Source organism: Hyperolius riggenbachi, chromosome 1 (assembly GCF_040937935.1).
Source record: "Hyperolius riggenbachi isolate aHypRig1 chromosome 1, aHypRig1.pri, whole genome shotgun sequence".
Classification (NCBI taxonomy): domain Eukaryota; kingdom Metazoa; phylum Chordata; class Amphibia; order Anura; family Hyperoliidae; genus Hyperolius; species Hyperolius riggenbachi.
Genome location: NC_090646.1, coordinates 259,220,584 through 259,238,067, shown reverse-complemented (window position 1 = coordinate 259,238,067; position 17,484 = coordinate 259,220,584). Strand labels below are relative to the sequence as shown.

Genomic DNA, 17,484 nt, shown 5'->3' with positions numbered 1-17,484 from the left:
CATCAGCAACACATGCTGTGGCCATGAAGCTATTGGTTGTTTCGTGTGGGGAACAAGGTTTCAAGCACTTGCCTTGTTTCATGGCGAGCCGTTGAGCATGCCGGAGGTGCTCTTCAAGCTTAAACTATTAGACTCTACAGTGTAAACACACATAATCACTCTTTATTGAATATAATACTGGATGAAATGTTTTTTTTTCCTCACTGTTTGCTTGGATTTCAGTTTACAGTTTAGTGTTTCCAAGTTTTGTGGTTTAGGCCTAAAGCAATAACACAAGGGCTGCAATCAAACATTATCAAGCGATAAAAGCAAAATATTTATCAGCGTCACATTTATCCTTCATTCTGAGTTCATCATTTGCAATTATTTTTCTAATTGCATGCTTCAGTATGTTTTAAGGTACTTCACTGCATCATTTCTACAGAAATGATCCCCTGTTGTTAGTTTGAACAACTTGCGGCTGTTTTTCTTTGGAAAGCCATAGTTATATAAAGCTTATGATCATCAAAAATATTAATGTGCTACTGTCAAGATTATACTTGACATCTGCTCCTGCAGGACATGGCTGGCACATTTTCTACTTGATAATTAAGTTCATTTCTGGCCAAAGATCCTATGGGGGATTTTTATTTCTTTTTATTAACTTTTTACCTATTGGAGTTCAGCTTTAAGTATCAAAAGTATTTTAAGTATCAGCATCAAAATGAACATAAAAATCCAATGTACCTTTAGGCATCCCTTCGTAGATGCATCAGTTCTCACAGGTTTTACTTTTGAAATAACTGAATGGCATGTGATGATAGTCTTCCTCTTCTAACAGGCTTCGATCAATATGTAACCTATTGAACATAATAGTCAAAAGAGTTGCAGCTGGGTAAAGCAATTATACTGTCATATGAAACAACTTAAAAAAATGGATAACTGTGAACTTATAGGCAGTAGAACATCTATCTAACAGCGGTTTTGCATTCAAACAGAGCTAACATGATATATCCTCATGACTACTCTATCTGCTGCACAGACTCAATGGGTGGCAGGAAATTTGGGCGCATGAGGCGAGTGGACAAAAAGGGCGCCGCCATTCACTCGTTTGTTATCGTTTGATGGGCGATGAACAGCAAAAAAGGTTGCCCGGAGATTATTAACGTTTTCAAACTGCGCTTGTGATGATTTATGTTTACAAAATGCGCCCGTGACGAATAGCGTTTACAAAAATACTAAACATTTATCGTATTTAACTAAAACATTATTTACAATTTTATTCTTTACTGTTTGTAAAACAATATAAATCACATAATAAAGCGATCAGTATGTAAATTGTAATATATTTTTACAGTCACTACTTGTAAAACATTATTATCCACACAATAAAGCGATCACTAAGGGGAGTTTAGGGTTAGGCACCACCAGGGGGGATCTTAGGGTTAGGCACCACCAGGGGAGATTTAGGGTTAGGCACCGCCAGGGGGGTCTTAGGGTTAGGTACCACCAGGGGAGATTTAGGGCAAGGCACCACCAGGGGAGATTTAGGGTTAGGCATCACCAGGGGGGTCTTAGGAATAAGCACCACCAGGGGAGATTTAGGGTTAGGCACCACCAGGGGGGTCTTAGGGTTAGGCCCCACCAGGGGAGATTTAGGGTTAGGCGCCACCAGGGGAGATTTAGGATTAGGCACCACAAGGGGAGTCTTAGGGTTAGGCACCACCAGGGGGGTCTAAGGGTTAGGGATAGGTACAGGGAGGGTTTTGTGTGAGAGTAGAGTTAGGTTTAGTTGTAGTAAAATGTTAGTAAAATTTACTAATGTTTTACAACAGTTATTACGAACGTACTTATATTTTTTTTTATCGTTATAAACCATATTTTCAGATTTTATTATATGAAGAAACGATAAATGAAGGTTATCAACAATTTTATACAATTATAACGATTAAACATATACTATCGTTTTTTAATAAACGTAATTATAAGTTTCACTTTTAAAACAGGGAAGATTATCGTTTTCACAATTTGCGATTTCATACACATTATTCAATGTTTTTTAAAGGACTTCCGAGGCCAAAATGAAGAAAATTACACTTTACCTTTTTCTTAGCAGAATCCACGGAGGACGCCCTGCGCGTCCTCCACTTCGTTCCGCCGTCAATGTAGGCCTTTCCGTTCCCCCAGGGTTTACCCCGACCCCACCGAACGGGTCGCATCGATTCCACCCCTAAGATGGCCGCCGCCTTGATCCGCGGCTGCGCAGTACGCTTTGCCGCGATTGCGACTGCGCAGCCTTTAGCCTGCCTCCCGCCGCACCCGATGTACGCTTCAGGAGGATGCTGGAATCGATGCAACCCATTTGGTGGGGTCGGGGCAATCCCTGGGGGAATGGAAAGGCCTACATTGACGGCGGAACGGAGTGGATTCTGCTAAGAAAAAGGTAAAGTGTAATTTTCTTCATTTTGGCCAAGGAAGTCCTTTAAAGGGAACCTAAACTGAGAAGGATATGGATTTTTCTTTTTAAAATAATACCAGTCGCTTGACTCTCCTCCTGATCCTGTGCCTCTAATACTTTTATCCACAGCCCCTCAACAAGCATGCAGATCCGGTGGATTAGCTGCATGCTTGTTTCAGATGTGTGATTCAACCACTACAGCTGCCAAAGCGAACAGCAGAAATGCCAGGCAACTGGTATAGTTTAAAGGAAACACCCATATCCCTCTCAGTTAAGGTTCCCTTGAATTTGTAAAACATTATTTGTAAACGAAATACAACACAATATTGTTATAAACGCTATTACCGCTTATCGTTTACACCACGTGCCCTTTTTTCCAGATGCCCTTTTTGCATGTACACGAACAAATGTCCCTATACGAATATGGGATTCTTGGTAATGGGAACTTAAAGGGTCATTATAGCGAACTGAGTGCATTTAAAGCCGCGGCCCACTGCCGGTCCGTTGGCAGTTTACAGTTGGGCCGCGGCGGGTCTGTTCTCTCGCCCCTCCCCCCCGCAGCCGCCGCTCATGTTATCTTATGAGCGAGCGGCCGCTTCCGGATTCCCCCAGGCGCCTCTCTTCTTCATGCAGCATCTCCGCTAACAGCGCATCTTGCGGAGGAGGGAAGGAGGCGGGGCAGCGGCTGCCATGGTAGTGGCATAGCATATCGCCACTACAGGAAGGCATATCGCCGCTACAGGAAGCCGCTGCCCCGCCTCCTTCCCTCCCCTGCAAGACGCGCTGCTGGTATCGGAGATGAGGCATGAAGGAGAGCGGTGCCTGGGGGAATCCGGAAGCGGCCGCCCGCTTGCTCATAAGGTAACAGGAGTGGGGGCACCACCTACCCATTCTAGGGCACTTTACTGGGCACTATACTAGCTTTACTGGGCACTATACTAGCTTTAATGGGTACTATACTAGCCATGCTGGGCACTAACTAGCCATGCTGGGCACTATACTAGCTATACTGGGCAGTGGGCACTATACTAGCCATGCTGGGCACTATACTAGCCATGCTGGGCACTATACTAGCTATACTGGGCAGTGGGCACTATACTAGCCATGCTGAGCACTATACTAGCTATACTGGGCAGTGGGCACTATACTAGCCATGCTGGGCACTATACTAGCCATGCTGGGCACTATACTAGCTATACTGGGCAGTGGGCACTATACTAGCCATGATGAGCACTATACTAGCTATACTGGGCAGTGGGCACTATACTAGCCATGCTGGGCACTATACTAGCCACGCTGGGTGCTATACTGGGCAGTGGGCACTATACTAGCCACGCTGGGCACTATACTAGCCACGCTGGGCACTATACTAGCCATGCTGGGCACTATACTAGCCATACTGGGGCACTATACTAGCTATAATGGGCACTTTACTAGCTGTACTGGGGCACTACCTACCCATACTGGACACTATTAGCTATACTGGGCACTATACTGGGGCATTACCTACCCATACTGGGACTATACTAGCTATACTGGTCACTATACTAGCTACACTGGGGCACTATACTGGGGTAACTATACTAGCCATACTGGGGCAACTAAACTACCTATACTGAGGCAATGCAGCTGCACCCCAGAACCCCCCCCCCCCCGTAACCCGCTGCGCACGACACTGTTCACTAGGTCGCGCACCCCACTCATCACCCCATACCTCTAAACACCCCCCCGCCCCCGGTCCACGGAGAAAAATTTGGTCAGAAAGCGGTCCCCGGTCCGGAAAAGGTTGGGGACCCCTGATTTAAAGGACTACTATCACGAAAAATTGTAAAATGTAAAATACATGTAAACCAGTAGGACTAAAAAGTATGTTTGTTTTAGAGTAAATTGAGCCATAAATTACTTTTCTCCTATGTTGCTGTCACTTATAGTAGGTAGTAGAAATCAGGTTTTGAACTAGTCAATCTCTTCATGGGGGACTCTCAGCAAGGCTTTTATTCTATATAAAGATATTCCCTAAAAAGGATTTATACACTGGCCAGCCTCTCTGCTCTCTGTACACTTTTTTTGGCAGTTGGACAGAGCAACTGCCATTCACTAATTGCTTTTGAAACTAAACAAAACCCTGAGAATCCCTCATGAGAAGATTGGCTAGTCCAAAACCTGTCAGTTCTGTCAGATTTATGATACCTGCTGTAAGTGACAGCAACATAGGAGAAAAGTAATTAATGGCTTATTTTACTATGGAAGAAATGTACTTCTTATTTGTATGTGTTTACATGTATTTTAAAATTTACGATTTTCACGATAGTTGTCCTTTAAGTTAATTAAATAATTAATATCTGCCAGAGGTCTGTGTTTGAAAAACATGACACTGACTTGTAAAAAGTGCAGAGGAGAGACACATAACTAAAGCTAAGTACACAGATGCGGGAATTGTCGCCCATCAGGAATCAGGAAGCGATTCCTCGGGTGACAATTCAGGGAATGACACGTACAGACACATCCCTAGCCTAGAGGCTAGCAATGTGTTCTGTTGCTATCGAGAGGGGTGGAGGGACCACAAACGATGGATGACAGTGACTTCATTTACCTGACAGTGGTGAAATTAGCATTGTGATTGGTATTGGTCCGGAATCAGGGCTTGTTAAGGATCTGACAAGACAGATCCTTGAGAACCCCCAATGACCAAGCAATATTACACACATAACGATCATCGGCTGAAATGGTTGTTATTGGCCATTTCAGCCGACGGTTATTGCATGTGTGTACACAGATTTACATAGCTTTATACATAGCTTTATATCAGCTGTGGGCATGATGTCGGAATTCAAGTTACTGATGCAGTACAGGTCACCTCATTCATCAGTTTGGGGGGGGGAGTGTAAAAGGAAAAATAAACTCACTCCGAGACTCTCTTCTTTGTGCCAATGAAACAGTGGAATCTTTTATTATACTTATGAAGGGCGTTCCCACGCTAGCTTACAAAGGCAGAGTTCTGAACTCAACCTCACCAGCACAGAAAAGCGAAAGTCCTTTCCCTATAGTCCCTTTTTATACTCTGGTTAATATATTCCTCCTTTTAGACAGTCTCTTTCTGCCAGTCCAAATATCACTAGCAAGTGGCAGCTTGCACCTCCTGACTGGGTGGGTCCACTGTGTCTTTCAAGATGACCTGAGTATGATTCCTTGTAGAATAAGTTTCGTTTTACCCTCTGACTATGGCTGACTTTAGATAACTTTCTATTCCTCAATATGACCTCAGAGAAAGCCAGCCCTGGAATCTGGTTCAGACTGCCTCCTTACTGGATTCTCCTTTTGTCCTCTGGAAAGTGGAATGTCCCTGTAAGGATATAAAAAAGCTAGGCACAGTAACTGAGCTCCATATTCATAATTATTTGGTTACATTATGATAATTCTTAAAACAATATTATAATCATACTCTTAAAGTATCACCCTAGCACACTAGTTTGATTATATCAGCGCTATTCTCAAAGCAGCAAAGAATATAAAAGGTATACACAATTAATTATAAAACCTCAATTGATTCTTTCCACAGGGGTGACAGCTGTAGCTGAAAGTTTGTCCATTATTCCCCTGCTAGAGATGTTTATGCTGCCAGCTATGAAGATCTGTGAGACCCTCTGCAGTCTTGATGTGTCTGCTGAGGACACATCAGTCAGTCTGTTTCTCCAGCAACAGGAGGTGGTGTCATCCCTTGGCAGAGCCTGCAAGACTGCTGGGGGTCTCACAGATCTGACAACAGAAACCTCGCTAGCAGGGGAATAATGGACAAACTTTCAGTTACCCAACACTTTCAGTTCTTTCAGAACTTTCAGTTCCCCAACACTGATAAATGAGCTGACCTGCACTTCATCAGTAACTTGAATTCAGACATCTTACCCACAGCTGATGTAATGTCCGTGTTTCGCCTCTACAGTTTTTACAAGTCACAGTCAGAGTGTGTGCTACAGCCATCTGAGGAAAGAGCTAAACTCTGAAATGCCGTGCGTCATGGTGACCCGGCTCACACTCAGTACTGCCTGTTCTAGATTTTAAATGTTCTAATAAATTCTGATTTTAAACGGTGCGGATCCTGCTATCCTAGTCCAAATATCACTAGCAAGTGGCAGCTTGCACCTCCTGACTGGGTGGGTCCACTGTGTCTTTCAAGATGACCTGAGTATGATTCCTTGTAGAATAAGTTTCGTTTTACCCTCTGACTATGGCTGACTTTAGATAACTTTCTATTCCTCAATATGACCTCAGAGAAAGCCAGCCCTGGAATCTGGTTCAGACTGCCTCCTTACTGGATTCTCCTTTTGTCCTCTGGAAAGTGGAATGTCCCTGTAAGGATATAAAAAAGCTAGGCACAGTAACTGAGCTCCATATTCATAATTATTCGGTTACATTATGATAATTCTTAAAACAATATTATAATCATACTCTTAAAGTATCACCCTAGCACACTAGTTTGATTATATCAGCGCTATTCTCAAAGCAGCAAAGAATATAAAAGGTATACACAATTAATTATAAAACCTCAATTGATTCTTTCCACAGGGGTGACAGCTGTAGCTGAAAGTTTGTCCATTATTCCCCTGCTAGAGATGTTTATGCTGCCAGCTATGAAGATCTGTGAGACCCTCTGCAGTCTTGATGTGTCTGCTGAGGACACATCAGTCAGTCTGTTTCTCCAGCAACAGGAGGTGGTGTCATCCCTTGGCAGAGCCTGCAAGACTGCTGGGGGTCTCACAGATCTGACAACAGAAACCTCGCTAGCAGGGGAATAATGGACAAACTTTCAGTTACCCAACACTTTCAGTTCTTTCAGAACTTTCAGTTCCCCAACACTGATAAATGAGCTGACCTGCACTTCATCAGTAACTTGAATTCAGACATCTTACCCACAGCTGATGTAATTTCCGTGTTTCGCCTCTACAGTTTTTACAAGTCACAGTCCTTTTATTAAAACTCAGGCAGATATTAATTATTCAATTAACTTAAATGGTCCTAGTTCACTATAGTGTCCCTTTAAAGATGGCCATGTAGTAATTATTAATGCCTGTTCATGTTCAACTTATGGCTCATTTCAAGCTTTATTACTTAAGTGAATAGTGTTGCTTAACCGCTTTTGGACAGCAGTGATTGAAATCTACGCCATGTTAGGAGGCTGTTTTTCCTGCCAGGGCGTAGATTTCACTCACCGCCGTCAGCCACGCACTTGTGCCACTCTCGTTGGTCCCGTCAATCGCATCCCCTTCTCCCCTCCAAAACTCAGTCGCCGTTCTGTTGATATGACAGCAGAGCTAAGTGAGCCGGTCAGGAGCGAATTGCATTGGCTCCTGACCCGGTGATCAATGTGAGCCAATCTCCCATAGAAATGTAACAAATCTGATTGGCTGTTTGTGGCCCCACGCCCTTTTTTGATTTTGAACCCAAGGCATCCAATGACAGACTGTACAAGGTTTGAGGCCTCTGCCATTAGCAGCGTAAGAATGGTAGCAGTTTAAATATTCTCCTTGAAGTTCAATAGGTGAATTTTGATTGGTTGTTGTAGGCTCCACCCTCTTTCCTGAATATCAATCCCATCCAGCCAGTGACCAACTGTACAAAGTTTAAGAACCCTGCCATTAAAAGTGTAAGAATGGTTGCAGTTTACATTTTCCCTGTGAAATGTTTTTTGGCTCCACCCACTTTTTATAGCCTTGACACACAATCACTCAATTACCAAGTCTGAGTTTTCGGGTTCTTGACATCAAAAAGTGTGAATAGAAGCAGTTTATCCTGCAAAGAAATCTGATTGTTCAAATGCAGATTTTGGGAAGAGGTCATATGGGCTAAGGAGCTGTTGAAATATTTCTACTTCCTCTCAGTTTTGATTTATTTTTTTAGGCCCCTGAGACTGGCTTTACTACCAGCCATGCGACTTGATGCACGGGGAGTGCTTCCGACGACACAGAGATTATGCAGACCCTGCAGTGTGTTGCCAAACAGTACGAGCAGAGCAGTACCGCAGGACAATTGCACCATGTGCAAAAGTTGCCTAAATGATGGGCATAGGTTCACTTCAATTATGCGCAGGATCTCCATCCTTTCCTCCCTCAGTGGATGTGTACACATGACTGCTCACATCACTGTTAATCTTGCTTTGCATGGAACGGAGGTCTACTTTAAAATATATTTAGCATGCAGACATATTTTAAACAGAATAAACACAGAAATGGTTGGTGCACCAGCCATCAGCATAAACAGATTGTGAAACTATATGAAATAAAAAGCATATTAATAATGCATGGAGATGATCCCATTCGTTAAAGTAATTTTCATTCTTCAAAGGCTAATTAAACATTGCAATAACTAGGAAGAAAAAAAATACCAATGTGTGGGAGGTGAAAAAAGGGAATGGTTTTATAGCATGTCAGATTTATTATGACATACTTAAAAAATATTGTGATGTTGCCCTAATTTCATTTATAGTATTGTTTCATTTTCATTAGCAAACTTATGCCAAAGTTAAGTTTTGCTATAATTAAAATTAAAACTTCTTTTTATTAGCATGAACTATAAAAAGACTTGTAGTTTGTGAGTGTTGGCATTATAAACCAACCAAGTGAAAGCCTGAAGCAAAGCCTAGTATGCAAGACTGCTCCTAATGTATGTGTATTTGTTTGTTGTTGCAGATTAAATAAAGCTCTCAGCAGGAGGACGCCTAAACTAACATCAAGCAAAGTGGAAGAGCTAGCAGCGGAAAGAGCTGACTTAGCATCTACATGCTGTATTATAAATGCTCCCCCTGTCTACTGCAAAGAGAAGGTAAGCTGTGCTAAGTTCCAACTGAAATGAATTTGCGGGAATGAAAATATACATATATACATAAATATGCAGTGGTGTAGCTAAGGATCCATGGGCCCTAGTGCAAGTTTTACACTAGACCCCCCCTTACCCAGCACTATTTACATAGAAATTGATACTATGAGTAATTTTCCCATATAAATGAAACAAATCTGATTGGCTGTTTGTGGCCCACCCCCTTTTCTGATTTTGAACCCAAGGCACCCAATGACCCATTGTACCAGGTTTGAGGCCTCTGCCATTAACAGTGTAACGATGGCAGCAATTTAAATATTCACCTTGAAATTCAATAGGTGAATTTTGATTGGCTGTTGTAGGCTCCACCCACTTTCCTGAATGTTAATCTCAGTCACCCAGTGACCAACTGTACAGAGTTTAAGAACCCTGCTATTAAAAGTGTAAGAATGGCTGCAGTTTACATTTTCCAAGTGAAATGTTTTTTGGCTCCACCTACTTTTTGTAGCCTTGACACACAGTCACTTAACCCATTCAGGTTCCGTCGTTTTCACGTGAGAAATGTTCACTTCCCATTCATTAGCCTATAACTTTATCACTACTTATCACAATGCACTGATCTATATCTTGTTTTTTCCACCACCAATTAGGCTTTCTTTGGGGGGTACATTTTGCTAAGAGCCACTTTACTGTAAATGCATTTTAACAGGAAGAATAAGAAAAAAATGGAAAAATTCATTATTTCTCAGTTTTCAGCCATTATAGTTTTAAAATAATACATGCCTCCATAATTAAAACTCACGTATTGTATATGCCCATATGTCCCGGTTATTACACCGTTAAAATTATGTCCCTATCACAATGTATGGCGACAATATTTTATTTGGAAAGAAAGGTGCATTTTTTCCATTTTGCATCTATCACTATTTACAAGTTTAAAATAAAAAAATATAGAAATATTTCATCTTTACATTGATATTTAAAAAGTTTAGACCCTTAGGTAAATATTTACATGTTTTGTTTTTTTTATTGTAATGTTTTTTTTTTTTATACTAAAAATTTTATTAGGGTACTTTTGGGAGGGTGGGAGGTAAACAATAGATATATAATGTAAATGTGTGTTAATTCTGGTGTTTTTTTTTTTTCAGGTGTAGTATTACTTTTTGGCCACAAGATGGCGGCCATGAGTTTGTTTACATGACGTCACTCTAAGCGTAGCACGCGCTTACAGTGACTCATCGCAGAGGGAACGGCCAGAAAAGGCGCAGCTTCCGAGAGAAGCTGTCGCTTTTTCAGCGGGGGAGAGGAATCAATGATCGGGCTACGTAGCCCGATACATTGATTCCTTGGCTACCGAATCCGTGGCCGGGAGTGCGCGTGCACGCGCACGATCGGCCGCGGGGGCGCGCGGTAGCGCGCATGGTTCCTGGACGTAGAAACTACGTCCAGGAACCAAAATAGGTTAATCACCAAGTTTGAGCTGACATCAAAAAAGTGTGAATGAAAGCAGTTTATCCGGCAAAAAAAAATCTGATTGGATGTTTGTGGCTCCACCCCTTTTTCTGAATTTGAAACCCAGTCACCCAATGACCGCCTGTACCTGGATTGAGGCTTCTGCCATTAACAGTGGAAGAACGGCAGCAATTTAAATATTCCCCTTGAAAATCAATAGGTGAATTTTGATTGGTTATTGTAGGCTCCACCCACTTTCCTAATTATGAATCCCAGTCACCCAGTGACCACAGTGTCAAGTTTGAAAACCCCGAGATTAACAATCTAAGAATAGCTGCAGCCTGTAGTTTACATTTTCCCATTTAAAACGAATGGCTAAAATTCGATAGGCTGTTTTATGCTCCGCCCCCTTTTCCCGCATTTGTAATCTTAGTCACCAAGTTACCAACTTTGCCAAGATTGGGGACTCTGGCTGTATTACTGTGAGAATGGCAGCCTTTTACATTTTTTCCATTGATATGAATGGATGGAATCTGATTGGCTGTTTGTGGTTCCGCTCACGTGTGCAGGCCTCCACGTGTGCGAGACCCACAGAACATATCTTCTCAGGTAGTAAGGGATCTGTATACCAAGTTTCGTTAAAATCGGTCAAGACATTTTCGAGTGATCGCGGCACACACACCCACGATTTTACATATGTAGATAGTAAATATATATATCACAAATAAGTAGAAAAAAAAACAATTTAGCTAACCTTAAAGAGAACCCGAGGTGGTTCCTAAGAATGATATCCGCACACAGAGGCTGTGTCTGCCTATACAGCCCAGCCTCTGTTGCTATGTATTGTCCCCCCAGCCCCCCCATTTAAAAAAAATGTTATTAATACATTTTTTTCATCTGTGCTGTGACATGAGAGTCACAGCACAATCCTTCCCCTTTAGCACACCCTCAGTCCCCCTCTCTGCACTGCCGATCGAGGATGGGCTAGGAGGCAGTGTCTGTACTTCCTCCTCTCTGCCCGTCATCATTAACTCCCTCTGCACTCGCCACTATTCGTTCCAATGTGCACAGTGCACTGCGGAGTTGCGCTGTGTGCGGTATTGAGGTAATTTAGCTCAGAACGACAGTGTACTAATAGCTAATTGGTACACTATTGTTCTGAGCTAAATTACCCCAAGACCGCACACAGTGCAGCTCCGCAGCGCATTGTGCATATAGGAATGAATAGCGGTGAGTGCAGGGGGAGTTACTGGTGACGGGCAGAGAGGAGGAAGTACAGACACTTCCTCCCAGCCCATCCTCAACATTCTGCTCCAGTCAAAGATTTCGGCTGAGCAGAACTGGAGCGTGGGGGGGCGCTAAAGGGGGAGAAAGGCGCTATGATGCATATCACAGAACAGCAAATAGAAAAAAAATATGACTGCTGTTTTAGAGGGTGGTTCAGGGGTACTAAAGTTTTGAAAACTTGCAATAAACCATGCACAGTCATTAAAGGTATCACCGGAATGAAAAATTTGTTGGTTTGATGTCTGCATTTCTGCTTCTCGACTACCACCGGGCCACACTTCACTGACTATATTTAGCTGTGTCATAGGGCAATATGGGGCTCTATAGAAATAAATGTTATTGTTGCTGATACATATCTGGAATTCTTATAGATCCTAAAAGTAAAGAAGGCATTCTATGTTGTATGTAGTTTTGGAAAGTACACATAAGGGGTAGAATTCAATCAATATTGTTATTGTTATCACTTGGTAAGAAGGATACTAACTGCATTAAAAACACCGTTGGTAGAATGTGGAGTGAGTTATAAGGCTACTTTCACACTGGTGCATTTAGGTACTTTGCGTCAGACAATATAATCCCATGTTATTGTAATTATACATTTACATTGGCACGTTAGAATCCGTTGGGAATAATGTAGTGCATGCAGTGTATTACTGAGTCAGTGAAGCATACTTTCATTGGCTATATGCTTCACTGAATGCGGCAAAATGCACACATAATGTGCAATGCACCTTGCAGCCTAACGTACATTGCTTTATGTATCCTGAAAAATAGCATCACAACTCAACAGTGTTGGAAAATATTGAATTGTATTTTACAAGTGTGATGTGACACATACAGTACAACATAGAAGTATGCTTCACTGTAACTGTAATCGCACAAGTCATACAGCTGATGGGCGTCATTCCGACGGAATCCAATGCAACACTAACATGCAGGTGTGAATGTACCATTGCAATATTCAGTAATTGCATCACATTACGATGTGATTACATTGTCCCTTGCACGGCTCTACAACTGATGCATTGTAAAAGAACCCCAAATGCTTCTGTTAAGATTGTTATTGATGTCTGTGTTTCCAGAAAGGAGACTGCTTCTCCGTTCCCCGATAAGACGTTGTAATGGTAATTAATAAGTTGTATTGGTTCTAAATTCTAATTAACAAGTGAAAGTTAAAAATAAGCTAAATTGTCTCCTGTTTTCTTACTCTCAATATTTTTTATTGCAGATACACAAGATTATGGGGAAGAACTGTGCTCAAGAGCCTTGCCTTCTCCAATAGGTAACTGGCTAATATTTTAATTTTTTTCTGCTACATATGTCAAAACAGATCTGCATTTTTATGCCACAGTCCCCTCTGTTTAGCGTAATTAACAAGAAATAATTGGCTTAACCCCATTTGAATGGCAGTATACTCAGTGGACCTGATTTACCAATGTCACAGTATGCAGCGATAACCTACAGTCATTAAAAAAATCCCATTGGTGGCTTCAGTAAAATAAATGGTCCACATACAGTATGTGACCTGCTTTGGCACCCTGGGAATTCACTATGTGATTCCCAACCATCACTGTGCTCCAGGCCATGGCTACAGCAAACTGCAGCTAATAGCTGGCAACACTTTTTTTTTTTTTACTTTTTTTTTGTGAGAGAAAATGTTCATAAACATACAAGCTCACATAAGTACTATATTCATATGTAATATTTTATCATTTACATTTTTTTTAAAGGGGATTTTTTTCCCCTTGTACCCACTGTTCATCTTATCATACCTAGCAAATTTGGTGATTATAGCAATTATGGGTGCTTTGCTATAAACAGCGATATTCTTCAATGCAATTTTATCCCCAAATCTGCCGGTGAATTCATGGAAATGTGTAAAGACAAATTTCAACAAAAATATGCATCAGTTCCACAAAAAAAGTTCAGGTAGCGAAAATAGCCAACTCACTGCAAGATCAAACTTAAAAAAATTGCCTGCTTATCCCTATACACCACATCATTACCAGCCCAAGCTAGTGCCAGGATATGCCAAACAGCCTTTAGCCATCCCTTTATCACCCCTTGCCACCCATTCACCTGCGCCTTCACCTGCTGCAGTAGGACTTAAAGGATACCCGAACTGAAATGTGACATAATGAAATAGACATGTGTATGTACAGTGCCTAGCACACAAATAACTATGCTGTGTTCCTGTTTTTTCTTTCTCTATCTGTAAGAGTTAAATATCAGGTATGTAAGTGGCTGACTCAGTCCTGACTCAGACAGGAAGTGACTCCAGTGTGGCCCTCACTAATGAGAAATTCATATTTTTATCTCTTTCTTGCTCTCAGAAGCCATTTTCTGCCAGGAAAGTGTTTTATAGTTGAAATTTCATATCAGGGAGGGTCACACTGTAGTCACTTCCTGTCTGAGTTCAGACTGAGTTAGCCACTTACATACCTGATATTTAACTCTTTCAGGCACAGAAAGAAAAAAAGGAACACAGCATTGTTATTTGTGTGCTAGGCACTGTAAATACACATGTCTATCTCATCATGTCACATGTCAGTTGAGGTATCCTTTAAAGAGGAACTGAGACCAAAGATTGAGTTCATACCAATCAGTAGCTGGTGCCCCTTTTCCCACAAGAATCCTTACCTTTTCTCAAATAGATCACCAGGGAGGGACATCTGTATGGCTGATATTGTGGTGAAACCACTCCCACAGTGTGATGTCAGTACCTATTATCTCTTGACATCACACTGTGGGAGCCTTGTTGTATTGTGGGAAATCATGTTTTTTTTTTCAACAGCCAAGCAACCAGTATTTCCCTCTGTGCATATGTATATCTATAAAAAAAAATGTGGATCAAACAATATGAACAAATTACATGGTGAATATTAATCATTTCTTGATCTCTCTTCTATTTTTAACTTCTCACTCTGCAATGTTTTGATTATTTTTTTCCCCTTTTCATTAAAGTTCTTTTTAAGATGTCGTTGTAAATCTTAAGAAACACACATTTATTTTGGCTGGATGTGCCCATGTCTCTCCTTGTACAAAATATAAACCAACACTGGGGAAAAGTATTTCAAGGGTATAACGTTTTTAATATATTTTGTCAGACTCAAGCTTCATAATCTATGTCCGATTTTCTTTTTTTTTCTTATTATTTTCTTTATTTTCTTATCTGTATTTCTGCCATCTTGAGTGCAGAATGCTGCCCCAGATGATAAGCATGGAGTCCTGGCATCTTCATATTTGTATTTGCCACATAGGCTTCCCATTGATCTATTTGAATGGACCAAAAGGAAACCTCAGTGGTAAATCCAAATAAGCCATAGCAAGTAATTCAATCTGGACATGTGGGGTAGAAATGGCTTGAACCTCTGATTTTTAGTTTGTGAACCTCGAACGCGAACTTCTACAAAAGGTTCGGTTTGCGCGAACCCTTCGCGAACCGCAATAGACTTCAATGGGGATGCGAACTTTGAAAACTAGAAACATTTATGCTGGCCACAAAAGTGATGGAAAAGATGTTTCAAGGGGTCTAACATCGGAGTTTTTGCATGGCGGAGTGGTATACACGCCAAAAGTCCCCGGGAAAAATCTGGATTTGACGCACAACAGCGTTTTAAGGGCAGAAATCAAATTACATGCTAAATTGGAGGCCTAAAGTGCTTTAAAACATCTTGCATGTGTATACATCAATCAGGGAGTGTAATTAGAGTACTACTTCACACTGACAGACCAAACTAACTGTGTAACGCACCGCAAACAGCTGTTTGTGAAGTGATGGTCATGCTGGACTGGTGGCGAGAGTGCAAGCCATGGCGGTTTTCAAGCCCATATGGTCGCCGGGCTGAGGTAGCTCAATGACAGAACAACAGTGACTGTCCAGCTGATCGAATTTGGTTTGTCCACAATGAAGTAACCACCTTATTATCTTGGGTGTTCCCCCCCCCTCCAGAGACACTCATATAGCCGGCGGTCATTGCCTCATTGTGATACGCAAGCCCCTTCACCGCAGCAAGTTAACGATCATGAAAGGGAATTGACACATGTACATGCCTTTTGTTTTGTTGTTGCAGCTGTGCAATGACTAGTTGTAACGGTTGTGGAATTCTCTTCGTGATCAGCGCACAGGACGTGCGCTGACACTGCGGAAATCCTCCACAAGCGTATAATTTGAGGGAACCCAGCAAAAGAGGGAAATTCCTGTCGGCAGGTGGAGCTGTGGAGTGCAGAGGAACACCTGCCACAGACGCCAGACAGGAATTGTACGAAGGGAAGAAACGCAGGGCAAGATAGCCCTGAAAGAGAGAGAGCAAAGCGACAGAGGGTATGCGTGTCCACCAATCTAGTCGCCAGCCTGCGACGATGAACACACAACCATGAAGATAAGGTGAGAAGGCAATCGCAAGAGATGGCGATTGCTAACAGCGACACAAGACAGAATAAGCACAGAGGAGGAATGTATGTGTGTGCACCAATCTAGTCGCCAACCTGCGACGGTGGACACACAACAAAGGAAACCGAGTGAGAACGCAATCGCCTGAGAAGCGATTGCGAATGAGATTGAGCAAAGGGACAGATTGTATGTGTGTGCACCAATCTAGTCGCCAACCCGCGACGGTGCATACACAACAGCAGATATGAAGTAGGAACGCAATCGCGAGAGAGGCGATTGCCAGAGGTGACACAAGGCTACAGCAAGGCAGAGCATGAGAGTAGCAAAGGCACAGCAAATCATACAATGAGAAGATAAGGAAAATAATAAACGCTAACTAAACGCGAACACCGCACTCATTCGCAACAGCGAACGCGTTTACTGCGCGGTCTCCGCGTGTTAAGCACAACAGAGACAAGCACGCCTAACTAACCACCGACAGACAAACATGAAACAGAGGACGCGAGCGCTTGCTTAACGGTTACCTCACCGAGCCTCCAGCAAGCGTTCGTAGCAGACAAGACAGATACACGAAAACAGGAATAAGTGAGAGATACGATCCACTGCTCTTTCCGCCAGAGCGAGTGCGATCCAAATATAGAAACAGAGCGAGCTGGATCCACTGCTCTTTCCGCCAGAGCAAGTGCGATCCAAGTACAGCAAGAGAGTTGCAGACCAGAAGGATCCACAGCCGCTACTGCTAGAGGCTAGTGTGATCCAAGCACGACAGACAGACAGAACAGAAGGGCCTACCAGTAACAACCGCTGTTCTGGTTAGCACCCCACAGATAGACAGAACAGGCAATACAAATAATACAATCCTGACTGCCCTAGCAAGGATGCCTAGTGCAGTCCCAGGGATTACTCTAAGCTAATCTTTAAACAATAAGCAAGGCTGACACTCCAGGAGTGTTTCACAGGACAAACCCTTATGACCAGCCCAGGTCTGTGATATCACATGGTATTTATAGTACAAACCTCCAGAGGATGTAGCTAAGAAATTTGCATGACCAACGCATGCAAATTCCACAACAGCAGCAAGCTGCAAAACTGACAAAAGGTCTCT

At 42.3% G+C, this 17,484-nt stretch overlaps 1 protein-coding gene across 1 annotated transcript in view; it reads left to right on the top strand.

The window, feature by feature from the left end:
- The window catches only part of GC (GC vitamin D binding protein), a 257,077-nt gene that overhangs the window by 225,230 nt on the left and 14,363 nt on the right, over window positions 1-17,484 (top strand). Inside the window, exons 11-12 of the mRNA XM_068233393.1 lie at window positions 9,121-9,253; window positions 13,215-13,268. Of these exons, the coding sequence (XP_068089494.1) occupies window positions 9,121-9,253; window positions 13,215-13,268 (187 nt within the window). The remainder of the gene's footprint in view (window positions 1-9,120; window positions 9,254-13,214; window positions 13,269-17,484) is intronic.